We start from the raw sequence: 18,789 nt of genomic DNA, 5'->3' as shown, positions 1-18,789 counted from the left end.
AAAGTTGTGTTGGGGAACAACTTTTTCTGTTTCCTTTTTGTTGCTCAACCTGGTTGAGCCACGTGGCAGTGATGACATGGCAAGCCACCTGTTGACCATGAACTTATTGTTTTGGATAAGCAGAAAAGGCGGTAGCGTACGTGTAAGGAAGGACGGGAGAGGGGGACTCATGGTGAATCAGAGTGCAACGTGTCAAGGAGACAAAACAAGTGGAAATCTTGGGTGCTGTTTGACGAGGAAACTAAAAACACTCCTGCATTTGGAATTTAGATAAGCTTAATGTCAAATCTTATTTGTTGCGGTCGCCATTTTACTTTTCCACATATTCTAATTTGTACGATTGTAGACAACTTTATGTATGGCAAAGGAATTTGTGGAGGACATGCTCTTTTGTCCAAAGCACAAACTCATGTCATATTTATTTGATCCAATAACTCCAACTAAAATAGCATGATGAGTAAGTAATGTCAATGAACAAGGAAAATAAAAATCCCAGCAACGAAATTCATGCCTTCAGGCCCTTCATTTGATATACTGAAAGAAGAAAGCCGGCAACATTTAACACAGACAGATGGCAATCACATTTGCTAAGTGTTTGAACTCAATGAACAAAAAGAAAATAACATGGGTACGAATATATGTAATTAATTAATCAGCTAAGGGCACTTACCTTCAGGTATAAACGAGAAGAATAGGGAGAGAGTGTGTGTGGTTTTATCAAATCATGATACCTGCATTCTGGTATGAATGAAAAGAATAGGGTGCACCCAGAAAAGCAAAGCATATCTGGAAATACATGGTACGTACATTTAACACATCTTCATGTATATTGAGCTATAGGGACTTCTCTCTTAAATGATACTCGAAATCTGAATTTAGGATCTGGATTTCCATCAGTTCTTTTCAGTCATTGTCTCTTGAATCGCTAAAAGAAAGAACCAGCTCGGGGACAAACCACATTTTGGTAAAGATCATTTTTTGGATAGGAAGGACTTGACTGATTCAACAACTACCTGTATAAATCATGAAAGCAACAATTAAAATTAGTACCATAGAATGTATTCCAGTTGCAATTCATGATGTTAATCAGCCTCTGCAAAAAGCAGTTTCCTTTTAGAGCATGTTAATAAAATCTAACATCATCGGGAATGAAAAGATTTGCCAGTCACGAATCTTTTGCACAGTTTCAGAAGTGATAAAGTGCCTGTTTCCAAACACTGCATAAAAATATTTACACTAGACTGGCTCCACACAATTTGCAGCATTTTCTTTTCCTCATTTGTTCTTTCAATATAAAGTTTAAGTAAATATAAGTGCATAAAAATTATATCATGTGTGAGATAGAAAATGTAATATAAAATAAGTGAGTAAATTATAAGAGATTCACATCACTAAGAGTGCAACTAGAGATTGGTTGCACATGGAAAACCCAATTGAAGCAAGCTAGCTATTGAACCCAATGAAAAGCAAACCCTTGGAAACATTGTGAAAGCATTTTGAAAAAAGAACATTTTGAAGCATAAAAAATCATAGAAAGGGAGGCTTAAACCAATAAAACAAGACATCACAAACTACCATGTTATGTAGCCATAATAAAAACTTCCATTTTCATTCTAATTGAGAAGTGGATTTCAGTGTTTCCTACAATTTTTCCCCTAGGAGAAATGACCAAAATCTCACCCTCCCGTCATAGGACAATGATGCAAAAATCCAAGGCTCACGAGAACTCCAAGCAAGGCCTGTGATTAAAATCTCAAAAGGTTACAACAGTATTTTAAGATTTTTGACATGCAATAAACCAGAGAGTTGAAGTAATTACCATACACACTGTCTTCATAGTCGCTGTATGAAGTTAGTAATGGATTTACTCGTCGGCGTGGTGATTCAACCGAGCTGCCAAACCCATGAACAAAAACAATAAAGTTATTAGAACAAATTAAACAATAAAATAGGACTTTCTTGCGGAAATCTCCTTGCATAGGAAAGAAAAATAACCTTTCAGATGTTAATTGATCACCACTTGATGTGCCCGTCAACCACAAGCCAACAGTTGAGTCTGTACCAGAACTCTGCAGTTGCTTACCTCTGTCAGAAATATGACATAACTAACTAGCCAGTAAAGATGAAATGCTATGGTTCATTGATCTAGTGATCATCTCCTAGCAAACTGGTCTGACTAAAGTAGAAATATATCTGGGGGCACAAATTAGACATGAATAATAAAAAGTATGGTCCAAGTCCAACTAGATTCAATCTATATTTTCCAGTGATGACTTTCAAATTTTTTTAATGCATAATTAACATGCACATGTCTGTATGGATGGAAGAAAGCGAGAGAAAGAGTACCAAAAGCAGCCCCTCGTACTCAGGGTTACACTTAACAGCCCATGTCCTGCCAAAATTATAGGAGGGATTACTAAGGACTAATGAGTACCTCAATAGGACCAATCAAATTTCTGCGCATGTCAAATATGATTAGGGATGTAGAATAAGTGAGTTACCAATGTGTATGTCCAGGTAGCTCTTCGATAGGAATCTTTGGCATTCTAAGGTCCCAAATGTGTATACCAGATTCATCCTCTGCAGTAACCTGGCAAGGTGCCAACACTTAGAAACAGTTAAGTATTTTAATTCACAAAGTAAAAAATCTCAGAAAAAAGCCAGATTGGGATGATAGTCACCAGAGTATCTCTAATGCAATAAGTTTAAAACAATAATATTATTGAGCTTAATAACCGAATATTATATATATATATTCACATATAAATTTTCATTATCAAATATATTTTACTTTGTCTGTGATACATCAGCATTTTACTAATTTTGAGAAAACTGAGGGATTTCTTTCTAGGCTGGTTCAATCAATGGGCCTCCCCATATAAGCAAAAAGGCAGAGAGGGAAGTTTCATGCATGATCATGACCTGGTAGACAAAAAGCTAAAAGTATTTAGAAAAACACCATTTCGCTTTTTCAATCTATACACATACTCAATACAGATGCACATGCAAACATCATATTATCTTTCATTGCTAATCAATAATCAAAAGGAGCACATCTGTACACAGATGTGTCCAAAGTTGTAATAGATATATAACTCTAAATTCTTACGAGTATATGCTTCTTCTTGATGTCGTAGTCAATATTGCGGACATGGGCATGATCAATCGAGTTTACCTTCCTGCATCCGCAAAATCCACATTATTAAACACCATGAACTCACATGTACAATATATAGAGAACACTTGATATAGTATAAGCTAGGGATTGGTACAAAATTATGTACGATAGAATAATTAGAGCAGTATAGAACGGGGAAAGTAGAAGAATGGAAGTAACTCAAAGGAAATTTAAGGTCAGAGGGCAAGAATCACAGGAGTAGAAGGAGTGGACAGGGACCATTAAGGAAATCAAGGATTAGGATGAGATTTATCAGGGATAAGGGACAAACAAAACCAAGAGGGAATTAACTAAAGAACTCTTCAGACTGAAAATACTATTTAACTCAACGTTAGTAGCCTTTATATAGGAAAATAAAATACAGAAGCAATAATAATAATGAAGAAAATCAAATACAGAAACAATAATAATATTTTTTGAAATAAAAAGTATAATATGTACCATTAACAGGTACCAAGGAGATGCTGACTCGTGTACAAAATATTTACATATCCACCAAGATGTCAACAAGGTCCCCAAAATCCTCTATTGAATATAAGGGATGACCTATAATAAAAAAATTGAGAGTATAAAACCATATGTTTCTAACCCTATCAAAATCATCATCTACCCCCAAAAACTCTTTTATTTCTCTCTTTTGAAATCATCCAAAAAATAGCGAGAACGATGAGGTCCACATGTTCCCTCTGACCACTAGTACACTTCCACGCCTAGATCTCGGTTCTCACCGACCCAACCATCACCCAGTTGATCCCAGCAACCTACGACCATAATCCGTAACTTGTACGCAATGGGACACCATAATAGTACATGATTATAACTCTCCGCATCTCTTTTACAGAAACAATAATAATAATCAAGATAAAATGAGAAAAAAAATGTTTCTAATCATTGTCAAAAACTTATAAAACTAATGTGTAATTCCTAAATAGCCCAAATAATTTTAACATAATAAAGTATCACAAATCACCATATTTACAAAAATATTTCCTATCACTAAAGATATTCCACTTAATTTCTTCTCAGTTTTCATCAACTTTTGGAACTAATCTTCTAGATCAGGAGAACAAGAACCATCTAAAACATCTAGGAAAATAACTTGCCTGGAGAGCATCTATATACCTCTAAAAATGCAGCTCCATCTAGCATTGAAAAGTTATCCCAGAAAGGAGAAAATGGAGGCCAAAGGGAAGGAAGATTTCTAGAAAGATACATACTTCATTGTACGTAGATCCCAAAACTGGATTGATGATTCACAAGTTGCTGCAACAGCATTTACATCATGTGGATCCCATGCTCCACCAGATAAATAGTGCAGCATACCTGCTGACTCCTTAGATTGCACCTACATTATAAAAGAAATCTAATCTGCATTCAGTGGATAATATGATAAGATGGTTCCAGAAAAAGCAAACAAAACTAATTGGTTGTGTTTAGTGAGCTGCAACAGTCAGGCAACTATTGGAACGACTAAAAATTTTATCTAACACTGTGTATAACTTGTCAAATTTCAAAAAAAAAAATTGTTAAATTTCATGTAAGAAACACATGAAATTGGTTGTATTTTTTTTTCTTACATTTATTTCAAAAAAAAATGTAGGAAACACAACTAATTATACAATGTTACTATATCATATTGTAAAAGTTATATGCGTTCTGACTCTATCTGCTGTCCTTCATTTTCTACCTTCTCATCTCTTCCTTTTTAAATTTCATAGTTTGTGCATCAGATTACTATTTTATTAAGATCAGGTTATCAATTGGTTGTCTACTTGACTTTTCCTATTGTCCTTTATTTGCCTAATTTATTTCCTTATCTTCCTTTTTTTTAATTTTCCTGGTTTGTGTATAAAATTACTGTTTCTTTTGGATAGAAAAATTTTTTAAGATACCAAAGAGAAGCAAATAATAAATTTAGCTGGAAAAAAAAAAGAAATCAAAACAAAAATTACAAAATGAAAGCACCAAGTAAAGGATAAATCACATGACTATAGTATCCCAGCTCTTATGAAGCACAGCGAGAGAGATGTCAGAGTATTTCCAATTAGCCTTGGTTCAAAGGGAAGCCAGAAATGCTGTCTCCTCCCGTATGAGGTTGCCCTGCAGAGGATGATCTTCAAAATATACCGATTTCTTTCTATCCAAATTGTCCACAGACTAGGTAAACAACACTCTCTGCCACAATGGTCTGACCTTTATCTTTTTTAAAAAAATAAAAATAATATGATATGATTCATTCACATGCACCAAGGGGATGCAAACCCATGTAGAAAGATATTTACATATAGATTCAAATGTCTATAGGTTCCCATAGTTATCGAATGAATAGAGAGTATGACCCATAATACAAAAACCTAGGGTCTGAAACCATCTATTTTCTACTCTATCAAAATCATATTCCACGCCCTCAAAAAAGCTTTCTTATTTCTCTCTTTCCATATTGGTCAAAAGATAGCAAGGGGAATGAGACTAACATATTTCTTCCCTCCATCAATGTCCTCCCACGCCCAAATTTCTTCCCTCAACGAACCAACCATCACCCAATTGATACTCAAGAGTACATAAGAGTCCACAACTTATACACAAAAGGATCATAGAAGGATATGATTACAAGCTTGCCTCCCTTTTGCATAAGAAACACCATTCACCAAAATTGTCCCCCTCTTGATCAGCTTGTCTGGCCTTTATCTTAACCCCAAAACCATCCAAAATTGTGTTGATGAAACAATCCAAAGGGGGAGGAGTCATCCATGACCAGCTAAAACTGTCAAAGAGCCTAACCCATATTTCCACAACACTTCACAACGGCTGCCCTTATGGCACATAACACACATATCATGAGATAGAGCTCACCTAAGCCTATGAATTTGCAGCAACTCATTGATGTTAAGTCGGTTCAGCATTGCAGTCTATATGAAAGCCTTCACCATCAAATGAACCTTGACTTGCCAAAATGCCTTGTGTAAAGGTACTTTTGTAACAACCAGAGTTCTTTGTTATATGATTGAAAAATGATTTGCAGGTAATGTACCCAATGAGTCAAGGATCCAAATCCTGCAATCAGGCTGCAGGAAATGTTGAAACAGTTGTAACAAGTTTAACATGGTAAGGAATTCAACAGCTGCTCTATTAATCAAGCTACGGAAGAAATGACAATTCCAAATTAGAAAACCGTTGGAAAGACAAAAGGATTGGTCGATCGGGATATTGTGGCAGGAAGATATGCGACAAAGGCATGGGAACTGGACACCCAAGAGTCAATCACCCGTCCAAAGATCCTCACAAAAAAGGACCTTGAAACTTTTCCTCACTTTGTTTCTGGTAAGAGGCCTATAGATGTTCAACAAACTTCAAATGGTCTTCTATGGACTTTTGTGATTGGTGGATCTCGGAGCTACACGATCCCAACCATTTCACTGACTCCTGTAAATTCTTTTTGTTACCTTATGCCTACTGAAAATGTTAAAACTACTTAACCAATAATGATAAACTCCTAGTTTAAGATTACTTATGCCCAATCCTCCAAAACTTTTAGACCTACGAAAAACCTCCCATTGAACTAAGTGACCTCTCCTATCTTCACTATCACAACCTATAGAAAATTCCCCATCACACCCTCTAAGGGCTCAATTACACTGGTGGGGATTTTAAATAAGGACATACAGTAGATAAAGATACTAAACAGACATGCCTAGATAAGAGTGACTCTACCACCCAGCGAAAAAGGACTCCCTTTTTAACTTTTAAACGCCTAGACACCTTACTGAGCATCCTGTCCCAAAACGACTTACACCTAGAATTACTGCCCAACAGAATGCCAAGGTATGTAATGGGTCATGCTAAGGTCGCAGAACTGATTTTTTTTCGAAATAAAAAATATGAAAATTTATAAAAAAAGTGAAAATTTATAAAAAATGAACTACAAGTCCCAGAAATGATAACCTCTGCAAGAATATTCACTGTGCTAGCGGACATATTAGTACCAACCGACCCATATTTTATCATGTTAATTCAAAGCCCCGAAATAAGTTCAAACACCCCGACCAAAGTGAGTTTCTTAAAGATTTCACTGTGCTAGCAGACATATTAGTACCAACCGACCCACATTTTATCATGTTAATTCAAAGCCCAGAAATAAGTTCAAACACCCCGACCAAAGTGAGTGCATTAAAGATGGATCTATTATCATGAGATAGCAATAGAATTGTGTCATCTGCAAATTGGAGGCGGGACACTCAACTATATCAATACCAATGAGAAATCCTTCAATTGCTCTCTCTCAGATCCCTTAATAAGCGTCCTCCTTAAGCCATCCAATACCAAAGTTAAGAGAAATAGGGATAATGGATCACCTTATCTAATTTCCTGATTATCCTGAAACCACTGCTTGACTTTTCTATTCACTAACACCGCTAATGAGATAGGAGGCAAGCACCCTCTCATTCATGTCCTCAGTTTAGGTCCAAAACCCTTGCGGTCCATCACCGAGTCAAATCCCCAATTTGCCCTGTCATAAGCCTTTTTGAAAGTCTAATTTTAGGACTAATCCTTCTCTCTTTGCCCTTTGCATATACACCATATATTCATTAGCAATAAGGGATGCGTCCAAGATTTATCTCCCTCCCATGATTTGATATATGCTTTGATTTGGTAAGATAGTGTCATCTAAAACTTCACTAAGGGGTAAGGACAACATCTTAGCTACGATTTGATATACACTAGTCACCAAATTGATAGAACTATAACCAAATACCCTTTTTGACTTGTCTTTCTTAGGTATTAGGTTTACGAAGGAAGAATCCATACTTCAACACATCTTCCTCAAAATGTCTTTCAATATACTTGACTTTGGCATGACTAATGGTTGCCAATCAACCCCTTCAAGGAATGGCCTAGATACCTCATCCTCGGTATCTAAACTATGACAGAACTCAGTAATTTCATGCCCTATCAGCCCTTATCTGGCTCAACCTCTCAACCTCCCAACGCCCACCCCCCCCCCCCCCCCGTCCCCCAATCCAATTCTAGCTCCTTAATCTCACTTCTTCTCCTGACCATTAACAGCCCAGTGGTAAAACCTAGTGTTTGCATCACCCTCTTTCATAGTCCATAGCAAGAAGATTAATTCTAGTATATTACTATACCAAATTTCCAAGTTCACGAGCTCTCTGACTATCTCTGTTGTCCTTTGTATGTCTCCTGCCTTCCTTGTTTTCTAATTCTCATCATTTCTGCATCCAATTTGTTTTCTATTAAGATCACACTATCAATTTTTAAGAAGATATTCTTATATCCTTAACTACGAAAAGAAATACTAAAATCAAATATGTGCATGAGCAGCACCTCGCTTGTGCCTTGTGAATAGAATGCTATCCTTTTCAAAATAAAAGGATGGACTGGAATGAAAATTAGCCATACAAATTCTACATTACAATCTTGAAAACTGCATGTTATTGGACTCTGACTTCCATTAGAACCTGTACCTGAGCAGCCTTTTTTGAACAATCTAAGCTCCATAAGAAAAGATTTTCCTCATCCATGCTAACCAACTTTTCACATTTTCCAGATGGCCACCAAAGAATGCTGTTAAGAATGTCCATGGAGTGAGCACAAGAAATATATGCAGTAACAAAATTTGACAAAAGCAAAAGAAAGTCCAATATGAAATTCATTCAGTTTAAGCAAACATAAAATAAAGTCTTACAACAGAACAAATTATTTTCTTGCCAAAAACATCTAACGGTTAGTCAATGAAAACTTTTTAATATAACATATATTAATCAGGATCTCAAACCTTCAGACTCAGCATCGTCTCCAAAAAGAAAAACATAAAATTTGAACCATTTTTTTAAAAGAAAAAAGGCAAGAGAGGGGAAGAAAGAAGAGGCAGAGGTAGGCACATCAGAAAGAAAGCCACTGCACTTAATAGGCGTATATTTTTTTCTGAAAGTAAAACCGTGAAAAAGTATATTAAAGAACTGAATAGGTGTATATAAACTCACCAATTGATCTTACTAACATGTCCATCGAGGGAGGCAATTCTTTCCAACTGAGGAGAATTCAATTGGCCATATAACTCTGGGATCTGCCAAATTGCTGCCCCATATGATTCACCTTGAATTTCAAATAGCAGTATCAAGCAATAAGATTTAAAGAAAAGATAGAAATAGATAGTTCCATTAGAATTACTGAACTATTTGGAAACAACTAAAGGTTATTTAAAGGAAACGGTAAAAAACATTCATCATAACCAGGAACAATTAATCTAGGAAAAGCAGGTTAAAAAAGATGAAGCATGCCTAAACCTTTGATTCTAAATCCAAAAGCCATCCATATCTACAAGAAAATCCGAACTTGCAAGTGACTTTCGTGGAAGATAATTATTCAAACTCGGCAATTACAAGGAAAAATGTGCATTGAAGAATCAAGCATTAAGATGAGCAGAAGCAATCAGTTACCAGTAGAGAAGACAGTAGAAAATATCCGTTGATCGAAGGGGCAAGAAGCAAGGTTCCAGATCTCGTTAGGATGCGAAAACAAACCCTCGCACACGAGTTCAGTACCACCAGAAGATAGCCGAAGCAAATGAACCTAGCAGATTCCAACCGATCAGATTCAAGTAATTAAGCATGGACATCGAGGTAACAAAAATATAATTAGGAAACAACCTCGTTTTCTTCCCTGAGACTGAGTGTGCCAGTGAGGAAGCTAGTGTGATCCGTGTCTGCTTTAACATCAGATATGCATCTAGCCTGTACATAAGAGATTATTATGATTCACGAAAGTCTGACAGTGAAGTGATAAATTAGGTTACCGAGTCTCGACCTGGTATTTCAAACCATAGCCTACGCCCGATGACACTCCTTGCATCGTCGCTCCGGTTGATACCCCGCCGATTCAGGGAAGGCAGCAAGCTTATTATTCCGATTTAACGGTAATTAACGCCTCAGAATTAAGTCTCCTTGTCGATAGAAGATGGGCTTGCTTTATCTAAGGCCCATAACCATCACCCACTTGGACTTTGTCTCCTTTCAGTGGGCCCCCAATGGTCTTATGGGCCGGGCTATTGGGTTCGTTTAGGCCCACTAAGATATACATTACCCAAACTGACGAAAATGCCCCCTCCTTTTTCCTTTTTTTTTTCTCCACGTTTTATTTATGCCGTTATCTATCGATCACATAATTCATATATAATTTTTTTATAAATTATAATTGACGTCTATAATTTACATTCTTAAAACTGTATTTTATAATTATAAGCTACGACTTTGAATTGGATATTCATGATTTCAGACCTTCCAACTTTTTTTTCTTTGAATACTTATTTGTCGTTAATCAAGACTAATTATGTTTTGAATAATCTTAATTAAGACTAACAATTACAGATATTTTAGATAAAGATTTTGATAATTATAAATAAATTAAGTCATAAACATAACAATTTCTTTTTGCTATTTTTAAAATTAATTAATTAATTAATTAGTAATTATTTAGGATTATGAAAATTTTTGAAATTATATAAACAATTTTTCACTTAAGAAACGGCGATTCTCTCCCTAATACGATGTGATCACGTAGTTTTAATAACGTGCCGTTCACTAACATTGAGTTAAACTCCTATTTAAATTTTAAATATTTATTTAAAAATATTTTAAAAGTATAAAATTATTAAAAAAGATTGTAGATTTAAACAAAATTAATTTAATTATGTATTAAGTATAAAATAAATCAGTTATATATATATTAAATGATAAAAAGTATAAATTAAATTAAATTAAATAAGAATTAAATAAGTCTTGCGCTTTAATATACAGAATGGAATTTCCGTTGGCAAGGCAGAGAAAAATCAAATTTGAAGCATAGTGAATTAATTAGGTCCAGAATTTTCTTTAATTATTATTTAATATTGGTAACGGAAAGACCGAAATGACTAAAATGACCTCGTAAGAGCAGTGAGTTGTGGTGCCTAACTCCACTTATTCCACGTTTAAAGTTCTTACCATCTTCCTTGACGAAGAAGAAAAAATTTCAGTCGCCTTGGAAATCAGGGTTTTGAGATTAAACCTCCATTTCCACTTCTCTGTTAATTTCTTTATGGAGAGCAACGAGGCTAGACCAACACCATATTCCATATAAACATGATGAAAAGGTGCTTCTACGATCTTAATTGGCGACTCGTCTTCTCAGTTATCCCTTCTCTATCTCTTTTCGTTCTTTTCTCCATATATTCAGCTCCCTTAAATCCACTTCCCTCCTTGGTTTTCTTCCGTTCCTTGATTCACAACTCCACTACTTATTCTTATTCTCCCAATCTGCCGCCGGGTTGGAGTTCGAACACGACGAGTGGTGAGTCGGCGGAGGGTGGATGGAGGGAGGAGTTGAATCGGTCGAGAATTGCCGTGTGTTTAGTGGGTGGAGCGAGGAGGTTCGAGCTGACTGGGCCGTCGGTTGTGGAGAACATTCTGAAGGTGTATCCAAATGCAGACCTGTTTCTGCACAGTCCAATGGACAACAACGCCTTCAAGTTTTCTCTGTTAAAGATGGCGCCAAGACTGGCCTCCGTCAGAATTTTTGAACCTAAACGCATAGAAGAGACAGAGTCACAGGTCCATGTCCTCACCGCACGTAATTCTCCAAATGGCATTCAGGTAATTACATAATCTTATGCATCAATAATTTGAAAATGTTGATTAAGAATGAAGCAAAAAAGAAGGTGATGTAGCGGCATCAGTTACAGTTGTTACAGTTTGATGAGCATGTTCATAAGATGAAGTGGGTGTGGCTGTTCGGCCAAATTTTTTCGTTTTTAAAAAAGAATTCCATAAATATTGTCTGATGAGGTGAGAGTTAGATCATGCAAGAATAGAGGGGAGATGGGTCACCTAATTACATGCGATCCCGAAATTAGTTTGGTGAGATCCGCATAGAAAATGGTTTAGTAGTTGAGTTAGGAGGATTTGGAATAGTTTAGCCGGCCATTATAGCCTATCCTTACGTTTTTAATTAGGTAATAATTATTGAACACGTAATTAATTTCATTACTGTATGTGTACGTATATGGATATATATATATTGTTAGAAAAGTATTCATCTTAATGAAAGATGAATATAATTTTTCCTTTAGGAGAAAAAAAACTTGAAAAAATATAATTTGTGTTTTCGGCGTGCAGGGCCTTCTACAATATTTCAATCTAGTGGAGGGATGTCTGACGATGATCCACACTTACCAGAACCAAAAAGGTTTCAGCTATGATTGGATAATCCGGACAAGGGTAGATGGATACTGGAGCGCACCACTTGACCCAGAAAACTTTTTACCAGGTCAGTACCTGGTTCCATCCGGTTCCTCTTACGGCGGACTCAACGACAGACTAGGCATCGGCGATCTCAAAACCTCAAAAGTGGCGCTCTCCCGTCTCTCTCTCATCCCAAAACTTGAGGCCGCCGGCTACACCGAACTCAACTCCGAAGCCGCATTCAAAGCCCAACTCGACACCCAAGGCATACAGTACGTAACCAAACGCCTCCCATTCTGCATAGTGACGGACCGCAGATACGAGTTTCCTCCCTCCCGTTATGGGGTACCAGTTGCTGCCTTATCGAGTCCCGGTCCGCTGAGTGGAGCCAAGTGCAGGCCATGTACGCCGGTGTGTCGAGGGTCGTGCGTGGAAGATGTGATGACGTCTCTGTACAAAGACTGGAGCTGGACAGAGTGGGGAAATGGGTCGGTTGAGCTGTGCGATGCTCGTGGCGAATGGGAGAGAGGGTGGCAGAGAATTTTCGACAGTGTTTCAGGGAAGATGGTAGCGAGTGAGAGGAAGAGGGTTTGGCGGATGCAGTTGAAAAATTGTATAGAGGATTTTGAGGAAATGGAAAGGCAGAGTTTCAGCTGGGATGCTCCTCCTATAGAGGATATATGTGGGTATGGATTAGGAGTAAACAACGGCTAGCGGGATTGGAAAGGGATGAGGAGTAAGAGTACTGATTTTTGGCAATTAAGAGAAGCGTACATATTAGTTTTTTGCTAATTTGTGGCTTTATTTTTTCAATTTTAGGGTTCATGGAACTTCGGAAAATAAGGAAACAAAATGCAGTTCTTTTTCTTTTTGTTAGAACAGAAAACTCAGAACATGTATAATTCTTTGCATATTCCTGCTATGGAGACAAGTATACAGAGGAATAAATGGATTTCTTCCCTCAAAATTTGAATACCCATCTAAATAATATAATTTTACTTCACGAAAAAAAAAGTATAAAATCTGATGCTGGAGTACCATCACATCATATGTATATATAAATCTTAACATCCAACTTCAAAACAGAAAAAAAAAAAAAGGAGAACATGTAATTACAGAAAAGGAAAAACTAACAAGTAAAGATTAAATTCAAGAGAGTTCATTGGATGTAGGATTGACCGGTGATATCAATATCTCTATCCCCGGAGGAAGGTGGAGGTCGATGCTTCGGCTTGGTGGGTGTCCCCTCCGGTCCATCCGCACTCTGGCTCTCGCTCGCCGGTACCTTCTTGCCGACCTTCTCTTCTTCAACCTTCTCCGTTCCGTACATTCCACCGCCGTAGGCGCCGTGAGTCACGGGCTCCATCCTTGACATATGAGCCGGACCGTGCTCCTGCTCTTCTTTTATTTTCTGATCCTCTTCCTCTTCCGCATATTTTTCGCCTTCATCCCTTTCCCTCTTCATCCACTTCAACTCCGCCATCTTATCACCTTCCTTTCTCCATTCCCACTTCTCATTTTGTAGCGGACTTTGCATGAACCATTATACGACACGTGACCCGCTCTGTGCACGTTGTGAATTATACATCAACCACGTCACCGTCCACTACATGCGAACCGGAACGTGGGCCGAAGGGCTTGTCAGAGTCAAGGAGGCTTTATTTCAGAAACCCAGATTGTAGCCCGTATGATTTTGGATAATCACAAACTTAATTAAAAACAGGTTTATAACGATAACAGATTCCAAGTTAATTAAATTTAAATAAACAAAGGTTAAAAATTAATACCCTTTTGTAAACTCCTACAATAATTTCAATTTCATGCGTGCTACTACAGAATGGAGGTGTATGTACATCTGGAAGAGTCCGATCTGTCATGTCTGCTTGGCTAGCCTGCCTGTCTCTCTGTCTATTTCTTCATGAGAATTCGACGAGTTTACTCATTAAACTTTATTAATTAACATAATTCTTGATTATGTAAACGAGTCAATAATGTATGCAAGTTTAGTCTTCTCCAAAGGGTCGTGTATGTATATATATACATGTACCAATACAAATTTGATTATTATTAAAAATATAAAATATGTGTACGTGGGTGTGTGTGATGTTGAAGTTGAGTTTCTTAAGTTCCCTGTCACATTATTATCAATGGAGTTTATAAAATCTTCTTCGAGTCCCTAAAATTAAGAAAATAAATTCCAGCTATGGCAATCCGTGTGAAATTTGACCCACTATAAATAAAATGACTTTGCACAGCCGTATAAACAGGCATGTGTTATTTGATTTGTAGACATACAGAGCTGGTTCTACTTCTCACATCTAAGCCTCCCCATGTTCCATCATTATTTTTGTAATTACATGAAATAATGTTATTAATGTATAATATTATTTAATTAGTAAAGTATATAAGTATTAATTAAGGTAATAATAATAATAATTAATTATAACAGATAGTTGAGAAAGAAACAAGAAAGGAGCAGTGTTGGCAGAGAGCCAGCGTGTCAAGACCACGTGGTGTCTCCTTCCCACGAGAAATGAAATGAAACCATAAGCCACCTCGGTTTGCTTAAACCCACATGATTAAGACTAACCCACCTTGATTATCGTCATGCTTATCCCTTCTTAATCCCTCGTGCGCCTCCTCACTCCTACCTCTTCCCTTCTTTGTGTATGTGTGTGTGTGTATATATATCGATTATATATAACTTCTTCTGTCAAAAAAAGAAGAAAGGCTTGTTGCTCTTCTCCATCTCCCATTACGAAGACAAAAATGGTAGGAGTTTTCCGTCGTTCGCTTTCATTCCCAAACAAGATCAACCCCAGTCGTCCATCTAAGCCACCTATATCTCATCACATCAGATCTATCAGTCTTCCCTGCAGATCACACCCCTTGATTTCCCTCCTCAAAGACCACATCACCCAACTCAAGTCATGGTCTTCCAACAAACCTCAACAACCCACTTCTGCATGGCTCTGCGACGGCCTCACACGCCTCAAGGACCTCCATGATTCTCTCCACGACCTTCTCGACCTTCCCCAAACCCAAGATTCCCTCCGAAACCGCAACCAATGGGTTGAAACCCTTCTCGAAGATTTCCTCCGCTTGGTCGACGTCTACGGAATCTTCCAAACATCTGTTTTGGCACTCAAAGAAGAACAGTCCGCTGCCCAGGTCGATATCAGGAGAAGAGATGATTCCAAGGTAGCTCTCTACTTAAAATCTCGGAGGAAGATAGCCCGAGAGATGCTCAATCTGGTATCCACAATCCGATGTATAAGCGCCAAAAACTACCCCGATTCGGTCACCGCTTTCATAGTGTCCATCGGGGATGCAGAACTCGCAGCCGTAATCAGCGACGTAGTTGAGGCGACGGTGATGGTCTCAGTTGCGTTGTTTAATGGAATATATGGAGCTTTCGGGTGGAGAAAAACGTCGTGGAGGTTGGTGGAGAGATTGTACTCGAAGAAAGCGAAGAGGGTTACGGCGGCTGAGGGAATTCAAGAACTGCAACTGGTTGGGGAGGAGAGCTTGTGGGGATTGAGGAAGAAAGGTGATGAGGAGGTGAGGATCGTGTTGAGTAAAATGCTTGAGTTGGAGGAATGTATACGAGGAATCGAAAATGAGAGCGAGAGAGTAATGAGGAGTTTGATCACTACCAGGGTTTCGCTGCTCAATATTCTCACCAACTACATAAATTAATATTGTTTTAGTCTGATGTCTCTGTTTTTCTTTTACTTTATTAAACTACTACTTCTTCTCTGTATTACAAAGAAAATGAACAGAATTAGTTTTCTTCCAAGAAAAAGAAAGAGATGTTTGAATTTTTGTACAGTCGTGATTTTCTGTAAATCTATATATAATCATTACCTCAGTATTATTAATCTCTTGTGCATTTATATATATATTATGATTTAGGTATATAAGATGATTTGACTCCAAAAAGTCAGATCCAGCCATGGAATAATCACGTATTAAGTCGGGATAAATGTTAAATGTACACAAAATAATTTGAAAATATATAAACATTATACCATCTTATTAGCTGATATAGATTGTTTGAGCATATTACTATATATATATATATATATATTTGGTGTATCGACCAACTAATAGCAATATGTTAAAATGAAGTTTTTAAGAGCAAAAGAAATTAGTGAAAGCAATATTATTGCTTATGCATATAGGGCTTCATCCAAATTGGTGATTACATTGATCTGCAATATGATACGTATCTTCATTGGTTCGTGCGGTACTTGCAGTGAAACATACATCAGAATCAAACAGACTGGTCATATATATATATATATATATATTTACATATCGAAGTAAGTAAAAAGGTGATGGATCAAGGAGGGGACGTAAGAAGATTTTGAAGACATTGGTGGATGTAGCTAGCTGCAGTATACGCTTTAGGACTGGAAGAAAGAGCAGCAGATGCACATGGTTTGCTGGACATGTATATATATATATATATAATAATTGATTCGTTCGCATATGGTGATTTCATTAATTATTGGACGCGCTATTTTGCTGGATATATATACATATATAATAAGGTTTAATCTTTCCTTTACCTTCATTATCATCACTGTGTCTTCTCCTTCATCTCGTTTTTGATAAATAATTAACACTAATGCAGCCTTTTTGTAATAATTAATCAAATATATATAATTAGCAAGTTGGTATAATATGGAATTTTGGATTCTCCACCGGCAACTGACAACTGATTTGAGCTAATCATCACCTTAATTACGTGCATGTTTTATGCTACTTATCAAAAGAAGCAAAGATTAGGGGTCTCATGCTAATTATAGAAGCAAATTATTCACGAACTCAGGCGGCCAATAACTGGTATAATTATGCACACAGACTTCAATGGTGGCTCAAAATTTGAAGTGCTGGGACTCACGTGTATGGCGGTTGAGAGAATAGTAGGAGCCCTCCAATTCAATTATATGTGGGTTTTAGATTCAATTATTTCATGCCATATCATCAATTATTTTTTATTATATGTTTTATACTTTTATTATTCTTTAAGTTATAATATACAAGTTTGAATCTTATTATATGTTAGTGAATGTCATCATTAAAAGTTATATTATAATTAATATTATTAATGAGTTCAAACGATGTCGTTTTTGCTCCAAAAACTAATAACTCAAGCTTCCTAATTAATTGGAAGGATGCCCGTTTTATAAAACTTGGGACCTAACCCTCTTAGCTGCCACTTGTCAGCTTGCCCACTTTAATATTGTTACTTAAGATATTATATAAAGACTAAGTGCACCATAACATGTGCTAAATGCTTAATAAAAGTGTGTTATATTTATAAAAATATGCAAATTGAATTTATCGGCTAGTCTTTTTATATTTTAGCATAATTTTCATAATATTTTCAATTTTTTTTTACTAGGTAATTGATGGAATTCGCGATACGAGTGGAGGGTATGGAGTGGTTAATCAAGATACAAGCGGCAAAGCAACGCATGTTATTTCTGGTAGAATTCCGAGTTGCTATTCACCCTGTCATTTTTGAGTTGTTGGGCTGCCGCATGGCATTGCAATTCATCCATGATCATGTTCTGGGGCTAGGCACAATCGAACTAGATGCGTAGCGGGTGCACAAAGCCATAATCTCGGATGTAGATGATACTGTTGAACTGGAGTTCATAATGGAGGATTGTAAGGAACTGCTTCGTAGCATACCAAATGTGAGATTGAAATGGATTAGCCGAGCATGTAATTCATTTGCTCATTCTATTACTAGAAATACATGTATGTATCCTTTTTTATATATTTGAGACGTTATACCTTCATCTATTTTTGTAATTTTTTGAATAATAAAATCGTTAATGAAATATATATTTTAAAAAATAATAATAATAATTGATGGAATTATATCTTTATTACATTTGAAATGATTAAATCTAACGTATTCAATGATCTCAGTGATCAAACTTTATTTTTATTATCTTTCAATAACCATCTATTTGTACATACTTTATATTTATATCAGTCTTAATTTTTTATTTTAATTTTAAAAAAAAAATAAATGATCAGTTAAAATATTTTTCTACGTATAACTTGATCGTTGATCAATCAACTAAAATATTTTTTTATGTGTAACTTAGTCGTTGATTCATAGAGGGAGAAGAAGAAATAATTATAGGAAAAATATTTTCCTTCAACTAAAAGTGATTCATGAGAAAATATACCAACCTTCAAATTTGTTTCACTAATAAGACCTTATTGAAACAATAGAAATCTATGATGGCCCATGTGTACATGGAGTTGCTTGAGCATGATATATTGATATAAACATATGAAATACTATAATTAATTTAATTATATTCAAATATAATAGATTTAAATATA

At 36.4% G+C, this 18,789-nt stretch overlaps 4 protein-coding genes across 5 annotated transcripts; 2 read left to right on the top strand and 2 right to left on the bottom strand.

Moving 5' to 3' along the window:
* Positions 1-490: 490 nt before the first annotated feature.
* Positions 491-10,141, bottom strand: DWA2 (DWD (DDB1-binding WD40 protein) hypersensitive to ABA 2). 2 transcript variants are annotated; one of them, XR_015813973.1, is made up of 14 exons: positions 10,004-10,141; positions 9,847-9,930; positions 9,637-9,769; positions 9,181-9,292; positions 8,662-8,761; positions 4,396-4,523; positions 3,110-3,179; positions 2,502-2,590; positions 2,347-2,392; positions 1,996-2,069; positions 1,820-1,893; positions 1,681-1,739; positions 671-1,013; positions 491-534 (listed from the first exon to the last, which is right to left on the bottom strand). XR_015813973.1 is itself a non-coding variant. In XM_022046893.2 (13 exons), exons 1-13 carry the CDS (start codon positions 10,046-10,048, stop codon positions 972-974), a joined length of 1,056 nt encoding a protein of 351 aa, XP_021902585.1. In that variant the 5' UTR covers positions 10,049-10,141; the 3' UTR covers positions 626-971. The 2 variants fall into 2 exon arrangements, 1 of the variants encoding a protein (XP_021902585.1); XM_022046893.2 differs by lacking the exon at positions 491-534 and having other exon boundaries at positions 626-1,013.
* A 1,058-nt stretch (positions 10,142-11,199) lies between these two features.
* LOC110818234 (uncharacterized) lies at positions 11,200-13,281 on the top strand. Its single transcript, XM_022047022.2, has 2 exons — positions 11,200-11,826; positions 12,349-13,281. The coding sequence occupies exons 1-2, from the start codon at positions 11,317-11,319 to the stop codon at positions 13,126-13,128; spliced, it is 1,290 nt and encodes a 429-aa protein (XP_021902714.2). The 5' UTR covers positions 11,200-11,316; the 3' UTR covers positions 13,129-13,281.
* A 148-nt stretch (positions 13,282-13,429) lies between these two features.
* On the bottom strand, positions 13,430-13,945 carry LOC110818222 (transcription activator-like protein). Its single transcript, XM_022047005.2, has one exon. It carries the CDS (start codon positions 13,895-13,897, stop codon positions 13,574-13,576), a length of 324 nt encoding a protein of 107 aa, XP_021902697.1. The 5' UTR covers positions 13,898-13,945; the 3' UTR covers positions 13,430-13,573.
* Positions 13,946-14,942: 997 nt separating this feature from the next.
* Positions 14,943-16,309, top strand: LOC110818230 (DUF241 domain protein (DUF241)). The gene has a single exon (XM_022047015.2). The coding sequence runs from the start codon at positions 15,184-15,186 to the stop codon at positions 16,111-16,113; it is 930 nt and encodes a 309-aa protein (XP_021902707.1). The 5' UTR covers positions 14,943-15,183; the 3' UTR covers positions 16,114-16,309.
* Positions 16,310-18,789: the final 2,480 nt, after the last annotated feature.

Source organism: Carica papaya, chromosome 1, assembly GCF_054855325.1.
Source record: "Carica papaya isolate Zhongbai chromosome 1, ASM5485532v1, whole genome shotgun sequence".
NCBI lineage: Eukaryota > Viridiplantae > Streptophyta > Magnoliopsida > Brassicales > Caricaceae > Carica > Carica papaya.
Note: the sequence above shows the minus strand (reverse complement) of the source record. Positions and strands in the feature narration are given on the sequence as shown.

What these genes read in the sequence shown, in the direction of transcription:
- DWA2 (XM_022046893.2), bottom strand. Translation starts at nt 10,048, where the DNA reads ATGCAAGGAGTGTCATCGGGCGTAGGCTATGGTTTGAAATACCAG. An exon ending in GATCAATTAACATCTGAAAG is followed by an intron (nt 1,894 to 1,995) that starts GTTATTTTTCTT and finishes TGGGTTTGGCAG; the next exon opens with CTCGGTTGAATCACCACGCC. An exon ending in CTATGAAGACAGTGTGTATG is followed by an intron (nt 1,740 to 1,819) that starts GTAATTACTTCA and finishes TTTTAATCACAG; the next exon opens with GCCTTGCTTGGAGTTCTCGT.
- LOC110818234 (XM_022047022.2), top strand. Translation starts at nt 11,317, where the DNA reads ATGATGAAAAGGTGCTTCTACGATCTTAATTGGCGACTCGTCTTCTCA. An exon ending in ATTCTCCAAATGGCATTCAG is followed by an intron (nt 11,827 to 12,348) that starts GTAATTACATAA and finishes TTCGGCGTGCAG; the next exon opens with GGCCTTCTACAATATTTCAA.
- LOC110818222 (XM_022047005.2), bottom strand. Translation starts at nt 13,897, where the DNA reads ATGGCGGAGTTGAAGTGGATGAAGAGGGAAAGGGATGAAGGCGAAAAA.
- LOC110818230 (XM_022047015.2), top strand. Translation starts at nt 15,184, where the DNA reads ATGGTAGGAGTTTTCCGTCGTTCGCTTTCATTCCCAAACAAGATCAAC.